The 13,027-nt window shown below is 37.5% G+C and overlaps 1 protein-coding gene across 2 annotated transcripts in view; it reads left to right on the forward strand.

The window, feature by feature from the left end:
• Positions 1-13,027, forward strand: part of CPQ (carboxypeptidase Q) — a 171,033-nt gene that overhangs the window by 7,547 nt on the left and 150,459 nt on the right. For both annotated transcript variants that reach the window (XM_067290338.1, XM_067290339.1), the window contains exon 2: positions 12,405-12,862. In XM_067290338.1, coding sequence (XP_067146439.1) covers positions 12,436-12,862 — 427 coding nt within the window. In that variant the 5' untranslated portion in view covers positions 12,405-12,435. The remainder of the gene's footprint in view (positions 1-12,404; positions 12,863-13,027) is intronic.

Below are 13,027 nucleotides of genomic sequence, written 5' to 3' on the forward strand. Positions count from 1 at the left end.
CCTGTTGGGGACCCAGCCCAGTTTGATAACACTGTCTAAATAGCTATTTAAAGAGGAGCTAGCTTCACTTTTTAATGTGTTTCAGGCCACTTTATATTTCCTTGGGAAAATGGGTATTTTAGGCGTGCCTACTCCAGCAGACCCAGAAATAGCCTCTGGCTGTCATGTGCAGGAGCAGGAAGGATTGACAGGGTGAGCAGTTTGGGCCCTGGAAGTAGAGCTGTGGGCTGTGCTGGGCTCATGGCCGGAGTGCTCCGGAGATGGCCTGGCAGCTCCTGCTCCTTGAGCAGGCATTCAGTCATGCCCCTGGTGCCGCACACCCACTGCAGCGAGCAGCGAGCGGGCTCTGTCAGAGATGGCAACAGTTTGGAAGCTTCCCTTGGGAGCCTTTGCCTTGTGCCAGCTGAACTGCATGGCAATGTTTAAGGCCAAGCGAGAAACTTTTGGTTATTTTGTTTCCTCCTTTACTTTCATGGCCTAATGTAATCTTGGTGTAGTATTGGTCAGGTGTACTGTCAGATTCATGTCGGTGCAAAGACAGGGAGGTATTTTGACATATATTTGCAGAGAGAGGACTGATCACATTCTGTCCTTAAGAGTGTTGCAGATGCTGTAGGATGTGTGCCAGAAAATGACATATAAATATATATACCTAGTCCGCTTATGTCTGCCAAAATCAGTATCTTCCCTTGACATGACACTCAAGTACGGTATCTGCTTTTGTATTGTCACGTTCAAGACCCTGTTAAGAGTCTGGATAAAACAAATGCACCACGCGTAGTTTGGCAGCTAGCAAAAAGAACCTGTGATGATTTTAAAGGATGAACCTCCATTTATATTTCTAATATCATGAGATTCAAACCATAATTGTGTTGAGAAGAGGTTGTTTCATACTTCATTAAACTAGCTTCCTTCTCATAAATATTTTTGCCATTTTGGAAAGCTGTCTCCGTTGTGGCTGTTGATATGTTTTGGCAGTTTTACTTCTTTCATTTATTCTAAAGCTGCTGTTGGTATTTTTGTGTGTATGCTGCGTGGTATCTCTGCAGGTATATATAAGGCATTTATGTTTGCTTGGACAGTTATTTGTATTAACATTATCTAAGATAATGTAATATAATGTATTATGATTCTATTCTATTCTTTTCCATTCTTTTCTATTCCCTTTGATCTGTTTCTAAAGACTTTTCCTGAGGAAAATCTGAGAAATATGTGGTTCAGGAAATTGGTGACTTCAAATCTTTTGAAAATCTTGTGACAGAATGCTGATCGGGGTAATGGCATAATGACGGACCTGAAAACTATATTGTAGGCGTATTCAGCTTTTAGCTTTATAGGTAATTCACTATGTAAGCATCTTACTAAACAGAAAATGCAGTATATAATATGTAATACCATTAGTCCAGTGTTCAGTATTTTGATTTGAGTACACAAATGGGATTTCAACATATAAATTGCTGATACAACTACTTTTTCTGGTGATGCTTTTGTGTACTGAGAAATAAGCAGTCCTCTAAAAGATGTTTTAGACTCTTGATTCCACTATGAACATCTGCTTGGGTTTATGCTGTCACTTCTTGACTACTTCAGAGAAGTTTGTCCTGTTTTTCAGCCTTCTGCTCAGAATGCAGATTCATCAAAAGGTATTAAAAAATTGCTGTTTGTTCTGGTGTTGTTATTTGGTTTTGAGCAGCGTGATCCTCTCTTTCCCATTGGAAAAACAAAGCACCCTAAGGTACCATAGCTGGAAATAACAAAGTGTATGTTTGAGAACTAAGTGTCCAAAAGGAACTTTAAATTTTGCACTGGTGAGCTTTTGCATGAAAATTTTATACATCTGGGCTTCCCTGTACCTATTCTTTTCTTCCATCCTAAAATTTTGTCTGCAGAGAAATCAGTATTTATCTAAGATTTGCTAACCTGCAGCAGCTCAGTGTAAGCCATTTCACAGATCACCTGCATGATGAATCTTTGGAGTCACTGCATAAGAATTCTGAATAGAAATGTGCCAGCTGTGTTAGTGTGTGAACAAAAATAAATTGAGAACAGACATTTTCAGATATTTATTAGCAGCATAGCAGATGCAGTAACTGTTTACATTTAGAACTGTTTTACTAGCCTCTATAAAAAAATTGAATGCATCTTTAAATACTCATTTTTGAAAATAGAATTGCATGACTCAGAAAAATAGGAATTGTCTTAGCCAGACTCACTGGTGTCAGCATTTGTCATCATCCTCTCTATACAATTGGCACGTTTATTCTTTAGTGTGCTCTTTGGAGTTTGTTTTGTTTTTGTTTTTGTTTTTTTCCCACTTTGATTTCCAGCTGACTTTCTGTAATACTGCTCTTTGCCTCGCTGCAGCAAGCTTTTAATTGGTACCTGTTGTTAGTGTCAGCAGAAAGGAGTTGGTCACAGTCATGCTAATTGGGATGTCTTTCATAGAAAAACTTGGAGGTGCCACTTCTGGGTCCCTTCTCCTCCCATCATTTGTCTGTTTTGTCTGTCTGTAATTGTAAAGTCCTAATGGCGTGCTTGTCTCAGTGTATTTGTGCAGTGCATAGCACTGTGGACCTTAATCTTAGCTGGGACTGCTGGATGCTACTGAAATACAAAAAAAATTATTAAAATGATAGAAGTCTTCTTGTAATAACTGACTTCTTTTGTCCAGCAACGGCAAACTATTTGATAACTTTTGTCTCTTAAATGGTAGTTAAAATTAATTTAAAGTTAAATCCAGAACCAGAACCTGTTCGTGCATGGTAGCCATTGTGATCAGAATAGACAAATGTCTGCTGCATGGTCGAATGTGTGCTGTGTTGGGGAGTAGCTTTGGCTAAGAAATGGTCCTGGAGTTATCCTCAACATCAGAAAGAGGTCTGGTTTTGCATGCTTATTTCTCAAAATTAGCTAAAACCCAACTTTCTGTCAAGCTGTTTGAGTAAAAATGTATTTATCCCGTTCGCAGTCTGTTCTTTCCCTTCATTCTTTACATTTAAACTTTTTAAGCTTTCTTTTGTTTGTATGCTGCACTGTCCGCTGTGCAGTCCACTGTGGCATGGTGGCCCCCATTGTACATTTCCACTGAGCTGTAGCAATTTATTTGTGTTGTTATGTTGAATACAGTATGATATTTGAATACCAGTATTATGTCCTGGTGAATGTGAAAAAATCAAAGACGACATAGTTAAATAATTTAGCACATTGAAATGAGTATCCTTTCCCTCCCTTAATATGAGTAAGGAAATGTGTGCATCATAAAGATCTTTTTTTTTTTTTGTCAAATATAATGAGAAATTCTTGATGCTGTGCCCTTTCTGTATATTTTTTACTTTTTCTTGTGACTGAAAAGAAAGACTGCAAGAAAAAACTCATCAATAATGCAGATATTCAGAAAACAGTTACAGGTATTTTAATCTGTAAATTTTATTTAATAATAACTCTGGAATATCTCATATTTGGCAGTATATCTATTGACTTAATTTGGAGTTGTGGTGCTGACTATATCTGTAAAATGAAGATGTAAGTGTATGGAGCAAAATAGCTGAAATGGCTGGATGCTTCTGAAATATTTGGTCTTGCTTTTTGTGTGTCTTTTTCTTCAAAACACTTAATAATGTGCATAACTTTTCTCCTAACATATTGAATCAAAATGAAAATTTTCTTTATGTGCTTTGTAGGTGTGTGGCCATAGAGGAATGTTATTCATGCTGCATATTTGAAAGCTAAGAATTTAAGAGTTTACAATTTATGAGTGATTTATGATGTGTATAGGTGAGATTATCAGCTTGCTTAACTTTTAGTAGGGCTAGAAGGGTCACATCACCAGAAAATTTGATCTATTGCAATCCATTACACAATTAGTAACTCAGGTTACCTGTTTTGTTACTTCATTTTGGCAAAAAAAACCCTTCAAATTTTCTCAGATTTAATTGCTGGCAGGAGACACTCAAAGTGTTTGTATTTTCTGTCAAAAATTTGGAGCAACATAAAGCATACATGTGTTGTGTAGGACTGAACAGCCTTTTGCTGGAACGCTGCTTGGAGGAGGTGCAAGACATGCCTGCGTGTGCCGGGGACTTGGTGATTGTTTTCGGCTTTCAAAACTTCACAGGGGTATCAGGCCCTGTGACAGCCCTGTACTAGCTGCTGTTAAAGCAGCTTGGTTTGCTTCTCTTACAGCTGCCACCTATCAACTGTAGGAGCTTATGTTATATTGGCCAGTTGCTCAGAAGATCATACCTTCTGTTTTTATCCAGGTATGAAGAAAGATTTTATTCTTTGGCCAGATGTGATCTGCTAGTCTTTTAATAAAAATTCAGAAACAAAATATTTGGCATCAGAATTGCAGGAATAATTTAAGTGTAAATCCAGGATATAAGATGTGTTGTTGAACATGTTTTCAAAAAGAAACTTAGTTTAGGATAATAGATGTTTCAGTATTGGACCTTATGTGCTAATTTTCTCTTTTGTGCCCCTAAATTTGTTTCTCTCTCTTGGTCACTTAATTCTTTTCCATAGCCTAATTCATCTTCTCAGACAAGAAAATATAAAAGAGGTTGTGAGAGAAGTTTTCTGAACTTATATCGTCCCAGTAAAACAGAGTCGTTTTTCTCCTGTAGGAAAGGCTGAAAGAATAATATGCAGTTTTTAAGGGTTTATATCTAAATTAAATGTGAATTTCATGAAAAGACACAAAATATATGTCCATCCCAAGGCCCTTTACAATTAAGAAGGGTTCCCTAAATTAAGAGATTGCTACTTTTTAGTCTTAGAATGAGAGCGCATGAATGTTTCTATTTTTCATAAACCAATTCCTTCTATATCTGAATGCAACCTCTCTCTTGTTTTTTACACCCCAAAAATAGAGACTTGAGGGAAATGTCACCTGAAGTTGAGCATCAAAATACCAGAGAAAATAATTGCATCCTTATTCTGTTATATTTTGATTTAATCATCAAAAATCATCCTTTTTTCCCCCTGGTTGTCTTTTAACGCCGGCAGCTGGCATCAGCTATGTACTTTGGCATCCATTGTAATATGAACATCATAGTGTACTTCTATGTTATTGTTTCCTAACTGTCTGTCTTTCATTGAATGTTTCTGTTCTATTCAGCTATTCTTATCTAAAATTCCCACTGAATTCCTGTCTTTTGCCTCTGATCTGAAATGATAATGTACTGCCTTCTGAGAACTGCTTGTATATTGAATGCTCATTAGGAATAATTTCAGCTGCTATGTGGTCTAAGCATTGTTCTGTGGTAATCTCCCTTTTTAAAATTTTTCTGTCTTGGCCATTATTGCTTCTTGGTGAAGTTGCAAACTGATTGTTTCTGTAGTTTTTGCTGATGTGGAACTCTGCACATTGGTTATGGTGTGATTCTTCAGGCTTACTATCATCCATTTTAGCAACAGCTGCAGAGTAAGATTTTATCAAGGTATCCTATTAATATTCTGAGGCTTGCAGTTGAAAGAGTTAAGCACAATTCCTTTTACTCCTTGCTTTCTGTGTTAAGCTATAGTACTTCCACCATACAGAGTATAAATAGGGTATAAACTTTGTCTTTTTCCAAATGAGGAGCCACATTTGCAATGTCTTTGAGCATTTTTGGACTTTTTCTGTTCTAATTCTTAGCCCTTTTAAACATTTCACTCCTGTTATGTCCATGTAAGTTTATATCACTCCCTACATCTTGCATATCTTTTCAAGGATTTCAGGACAGATCTTGAGTTGTAGTAAATCCGGATAGTTCTTTCAAAGCTGATAAATGTAAAACAGCTTCCAGATTTGATGTTTTCTTTGAAGTTTTAGGCTTTATGGTCCACGTATGGTAAGACCTCATATTGTATTCAAATTCTTGTATTCATATTTTGTTGTATTTTTCCTTTCTTTAGCTTTAGATGCAAAAAAGCTGGTGTTAGGGACTCCGTAATGTAAATCATAACTTTGACTGTATATGTTCCCAGAGTCCAAATATTTTAACTCATTTGTGAATGAAACATCCTCCCAGATAAGAAATCTTGACAATTCTGGAAGAGCAGTCTTTGAGAAATGTCTGCTTTCCTGCTTCACTTTTTAAGATTATGAAACCTTTTTATTGCTTTATCTTTCTAAGTGGTGGAAGAACCCTATTACTTTATTTTTAGGCAGAAATCTCCTCCTCATTTTGCAAGTCCACCTGACCTTCCAGCCATCCTACTCTACAGCTGTCACAACAAACTTTCTTTCAGATGCTATTAAATGTATCAGACATCACTCTGCAGCAAGTGAGTTTGTTACCCTGGGGCCTTTCAGTCTGTTCTAATATTATCAAAAAACACTGTGTAATTTCAAGGTTTCCTGCATTCTTTGGAGGAAAATCAAATGGTACATGGTTAGGAAGCTGATAGATACTTCACAGATTTAGCAGATCTTCAGCAATTAAGTGGTTATTATCTTGAATGTATTGTTTTCTTTCCTCATTTCCCATAACCATGACTCTTGTGAACTGTCTGTGTCCTTTTGTCTTGGGATTTTGGGAAGACTTTGCCACACTGGATTGGAAGAGTTGCTCTAGCTTCGTTTATCTTATTTCTCTTGCCTCTGCCCCTCTTTCAGTTATCTTGATTGCTGATCTGTGTTCTCAGCTGAGGTTTTTTATGCTCTGTCTCTTGCTCAAAATATTAAGATACTTTGTATTGTAATGATGTTAATGGTGGTAATGGGAGTTACCTCGTTCCAGAACAGGTGTACTAAAGTTGTTTAATATTGGGACACTGCAAAAGATTGATACCTATAATCTTCCTCTTTAGCATCAAAGATGGTAGTTGACTACAAACAAATGGATCAGACAATAGGTGGAAGCATCCTTAAAGCAGCTGCTTGTTTATTAAGTGCATCTTCTTATGACACTGTCTCCACCACCAAGGGTAGCACTGTGCTGTGCATTTCATTCTATTACAGTACTCGCTGGAGTTGGAGAAGACTTACTTCTTGCCTTCACTTCCTGCTTTTGTTCTACATGCCACTAAACTTTCTTCCCTAATCTTTTTAATCCTTTCAACTTCTGTTTATATGTTCTGTTCATATTCTGAAGATTTTCATTTTCAACATATCCCCAGTTTCTCAGCTTTTCCGACTGCCTTTTGCTTTTCTTTTGCTAGGAGTTTTCAGGAAAAAAAACCCTCTCTATTCTGTGGGCTATATTCAGACCACATGCTTCCTTCCATATATGGACCCAGGTAGTGACTTGTCTGGGTGCCTACTATCTACTCCACCTGAATCTAAAAGATGCTGAGCTTTTTTACATTACTGCCTTTTACCTTTACCTTCATTGTGGACCACAGAGTTCCTATGGTTCCTAAACATATGCTTGTACTCTGGAAACCTAGGAGCCTGGTTAAAAAAGTTAAAAGCCTTTAAGTTGACAGTGGTTAAGGAGATGCCTGAGCCCAGCTGAAGTCTCTGGAGAGACTGAATTCACCTGGCATAAACATGCAGCATATAATGTGTGCATGGCTTTCAGTTCTGCTCAAAATTGCAAGAGCAGTGGTGCCGCCTGCTTTTTGCTTAATACCCCAGTGATTAGAAGTTCCTTTGAAGAAGTTAGAGATGGAAGTTGTAGGTTTTACGTGGTCTTGAAAGCTTCACTTTCTAGAATACCCTAAACATGAGGCTGCAGGCAAGGTTGGAATGGGACCATTCTTTGACCTTCTCATGCATGCAAGATTTACAGGGTCAGAGAGAGAAAATAAAACAGGGAGCTTAACTGTAGCTTGCTAATGAGCATCCTTCCCTGGCAGCGAAAGGGCAGTCCTGTGTTCTTACTCCTACTTTAGAAAGTGGTTACGGATTTTGTGCTAAAGAGTCATGGAATCAGATGCATTAATAAGGCCAGAAGAAAGGAATGTACATCCTGAAAGGGTCTTTTCTTCCTATTTCATTTTGCAGCCTGTGCTCTGAACTTTTACTGAAAAATTTAAATAATAATTAAATGTATTGAACAGTTGTGACTGTCCTGTTAATTTTTGAGCTTGGCTGGCACAATGATACTCATTTGCTAAGTCTGACTGGTCAAATGTGCAAGGATCAGTACTCTGTTTTCCCAGCTGATTCACTGGGATGAGAAACTTAATGTTGCAAAGACTGAGACAACAGATGTGCTATACTCTCTCTGAATCAGAAGTGGAGCGATTCCTGTATTGCAGCCCAAGAGAGTATGACATTACTTTACCTAGTGGGAAATATTCCTAAAAGCTACTAGCTGTTGGCCAGTTTATGCTGAACTGCTCAAGGAAGGCACAATAAATCCTGTTCCCATTCTTCTGCCCTTGCCCAAGGTTTGATTCCGATTACGCTCCTCTTATAGGGTGGTGACAGGTAGTTAGTGAAACACTGTCTGTGGTGGAAGTATATTACATCCACAAAAACTGTGGAAACGTGTCTGATCTCATTGTTCAGTGGGAAATTCCTGGAAGAAGTGCGACTCTTAAATGCAGCTCCTCTTGGGCAGCCTTTGGAGTGAGACTGCTTCTGGTTTTGAATGAGCCCAGGAAAAGCAAAGGAAACATTTCTTAGTTAAGGGGAATGTGATATCTGTGGTTTCATTTCTGCATTGAAAAAAATGTAATAAGCTGGTAGCTGGGTGCTATTTGAGACTGTAAATGCTAATTAAAAAATCCCTCCGCATTTTCTGTATAACTCCTCCTAAGTGCATCAGCTTCGTTAGGTAGATTTTGCAAACCCTTAAACAAAGAAAAGCCCAGATCTTCAAATCTTGGAACTAACTTTACAAAATCCTTGTCTTACTCCACTCAGCAAGAATTTGTCTTATGACAGAAATCAGATTAGTTCATTTCCTTGTTTGTGGATGATAATCCTGGCAAAAATCAGGGAAAAAACATGGGCATCCTGAGAAAATCACTGATGCCCCTAGCAGAGGGTGTCTATGAGCATGTAATTAACTGGTCCAAAGGGAAGGAACATGGGCAGCTTAGTAATAAAAACACACCAATACTTTCTGTGTAATATAACCACAAATAGTAACTCAGTCTGTAGCAAGGTCTTTACAGTTGTCTTTCAGTGACTTGAGATGACCCCGAGTCTTCTCCTGTTCCTGATCATGTAAGACTTTTGCCTTGTCTGTGTCACAGAGAAGGAGGAAACCTGTGTAACAGATTTTTCATTCATACATGGCATCACAGAATATTTTGGGGGGAAGACAGCACTTCCCTGTGAAGAATTTGTTACTGCCATAATCTTAAATTTAAGAGCCATTTGAGTGGTTAAGGAGAATAGCTTAATATTCATATATTGCTAAGGCTGGTGTTTAATTTGCTGTCTATGAAAAGGCCTAGAAAAGGCTATGAAAGGCTGGTAGTTTGTGCTGATATCCTTTGACCTACGCTTGGTGTTTCAGAAAATTTTGATGTGACATTTTTGTTGCTTCTGGTGAGTTAGAAAGGCTTTAATCCCATTCCCTCTTTCTGTGTCTTAATTCTGCAGCGCAGGCACTTGCTGTACCAGCTGGCATTTCAGATGGCATCATTATGAATGCATCATGCCTCATGGGTCTTCCCCCACTTCTGGAGCTGATCAGGCAGCTCTCACAAAAATGTTGTGGGGTTGCCTCTTCTGTTTCCATTGATGAATCCATGCTCCTAAGCTATGCAGTTTCCTGACTTTTCAAAAGTCAAGCTTGCAAGTTACAAATGCTTTCGTATAGTAACATATAGGAGGGATAAGCATTTACGTTCTTACTACCAACTCCACTGTTTACTGAGGGTGATAATTCAGCTTTTTCTAGCATGCCTGAGGGCCAGATCTTTGTCTTTTGTCTACCTAGCCACAAAAAATATGAGAGAGTGCTTTATGTATTCTTCCTTACCAGGGACTGAGTACAATCTGGAGAAACCTTGTGAGTTGAAGTCTTTCCCTTTTCCCTTTCCATTTTTAAGAGTGAAGTTTGGAGGAGATATCTTCCCACCTGGGGAAGGAGAATATTACTTTAAAGCCTTTAAATGGCCAGCAGGCTGTTTAGATCTTTATCATCACTGTTAAGTTGAAGCTTCTTTGGAAGGATAAGGTAAATTAAAAACAGAGAAAAATCAGAAGTAATGTGGCAACTGTGCATTTGTGTACTACTACAGACTAGGACTTTAACATTGCATTTGAATTTTCTAGATTTTTGTTGATCTCAACATCTTCGTTTTGAATGAGAGGAAGTCAAACTGGTAGTTCTTGAAAACTTAACAAAGATTTCTGGGTGGAAATATAGATATACATGAAACTACTGGGGGACAGGAGAGGAACTGGGACAAGAGAATTGAGAAATGTAGGAGATGTCAAAAATCATCATTATGTGAAGGTAATTTCATTGTTTCAAAGGTTTATTTTTTATTTTTTAAGAAATGCTGAGAAAAGGACCAAAATGAATACCTTGAGGAAATGAATTCAGCTGTCTGCAGTTTGTTGTAACAAACATATGTGGAAGGGTAATTTCTTAGCTTAGATCATTGAGAATGAAGCATGCAGAAGCTTTGGATACAACTGTGGCATGCGCTGCCAGAGGTACAAAAACAGTGTAACCTCACTTTTATTCTCTCAGGAATTGGCCTGGCTGCTAGTTTACTATGTAGCTTCTAGTATTGGGAGCTAATTGAGGAATATCTTGCAAACCATGTTCTGCAAGCTTCAAATGAGATACACACTCTGGTCTCTTCTGGTCCTATCATTTACAAAGTTATTTGGATATTATGAAACTTTGCCTATTCCATAAAGCTATTGAGAATTAATACTCTTGATTAAAGCTCCAGTACAATGCTCTGAAAAAAAAGGAATACTTTTTGGTATATTGTATGTGAATACCATATGTGAATATAATATATGCATATATGTATGTGTGTGTGTGCATGCATATATAGCGGGAGATATAGATGTATATACACTCTCACATGCACACACACACCCCGCTTTGTATTGGCTGCCTGCATGCATGTAACATACAAACAGAAAGACTATAAGGCGAGTATATTATCATGATTCCTCAGGTCAGTGATTATAGAATCAAAAGTATAAGTCTCCAGAAATACTGAATAAATAAAAATAGGGAAGAAAAATAACTTTAAAATCTAACAGTGAAAGCAGTAATATTTCTGCCGTACAGGTCTGCTTTACAGTATTTTATCCACATTAGCCAACTAATTAGTCCTTTATGATTTGTAGAACAATTGTTTCCAAGAAAAACATCTTTTGTAGCATAACTATCAACATTTGTCTTTAGTGTCACTATGATTTTACGGCAAATTTCATTCTGTATGAAAAATACCATTATTTCTTGTAATGAATTATAAAAAGTTCATGGAAGTGGCAAAAGTGCTTTATGAACCCCTTTTGGGCCTACTAGTAATTGTCACTAGTCACTATTATTTTCTTTTCTAAGTCTCTTACTTGCTACAGATGTAGGGCTGATTTAATGGCCTTATTAATTTTTAGGTGTTTAGTATTAGAGAGTGTAATATTTATCATTCAAATAGCAGCTCAGTTTAAATTCAAAGGAAATGAAATGATTATATTCCCTTTTGTATATAACAGTAAAGGCCTTTATATATTCTGCATTCTGATAGTCATACTTCCTGTGTTATGAAAGGGCTTTGCAAACACTCCATCTGATTGTAGAGGTTTCTTTGTCCATTCAGTTAATACACTGTCATTTTTATGGGATTGAAAATTTGGAAGGATAGATAAACTATAAGGCCTAACTCTCAGTATTCAAAAGAGAATCCACACCTCTGGGCTGCACCTCTGTATAGCACTGCTGAAATCAGTCCTTAAGTGACACACCAGAAAATCAGAAGTTTTGTTTCTCAGGTAATTGTAGATTTATGCAATGAAAAAATTAATACATTCTTCAAGGGGGCATTGGATCTGAATTGTTTTGAGATTTTTGCAGTGCAATAGCAACTGCTTTTCTGATTTATGAATATAGAGATTTAGAAGCAGTTTTATTTGTGAATGGTTTCAGAAACCTTTCTGTCCAGATGTTTTGTATGAAGACATTTGATTCAACACTTCTGGCAAATCCTGCTTCTAGGAGAAGCAGTTGCAGAGCTCCCACTGGATGGAAGCAGCACTGGGTTTTTATTTAGTGAAGGCTAGGATTATTTAAGGAGATGCTGCATTCCGAGGACATTTCTGAAGACCACAACAAAGGTTGCATCCAGTTGTCTAAGTATCTTTTTCATTTGCTTTCAATAATTGTGCCTCCAAGAGAAATTTACTTTTCTGCCTGTTCTGATCAAAGCATTTTCATGATAAACTGATTTGTTTTCATTTTGTTCTGTCTGCCAATCCAAATAACAAAAAAGAATACTGCTGATAGCTGTTTGGTTTGATATAGTCTTTTTTTCTTTCTTTCTCCCAACAGGCCATCTGTGGAAAAGAAAAGAGAGAAAAAAATGAAGTACCTATTCTTAATATTTTTCATAAATTTCTTACCACAATATGCTGGGAAATCTTTGAGCAGAGATGGCAATTACCCCAAAACATTTGAAGACATTAAAAAAGAGATCGCTGGCTATTCCAGCATTGCTAAAGCTATTATTGATCTTGCTGTTCATGGAAAAGCTCAGAACAGATCCTATGAAAGATTAGCAGTTTTTGCTGATACCATAGGACCTAGACTCAGTGGTTCAAAGAATCTAGATGCAGCCATCAAGTATATGTTCAGTGCCCTGCAGGAAGACAGGCTGGAGAATGTGCATCTGGAGCCCGTAAAAGTGCCTCACTGGGAAAGAGGAGAAGAGTTTGCAGTGATGCTGGAACCAAGGAATCACAGCATTGCTATTTTAGGACTTGGGAGCAGCATTGCAACTCCTCCAGAAGGTAACAGTACTTCCTTTTGGAATTAACTATCAGTTGCTTTTCAGCATCAAAAGTATGTGATAGCACTAGCATAATACTCTCTTGGTGGACAAACTGAAGTTTTCTTCCTGCTGTAATAGTTCTGCAAGACAAGATACTGTCTTGCTGGAACTTTTATGTGTAACA

This window comes from Apteryx mantelli, chromosome 2 (genome assembly GCF_036417845.1).
Source record: "Apteryx mantelli isolate bAptMan1 chromosome 2, bAptMan1.hap1, whole genome shotgun sequence".
NCBI lineage: Eukaryota > Metazoa > Chordata > Aves > Apterygiformes > Apterygidae > Apteryx > Apteryx mantelli.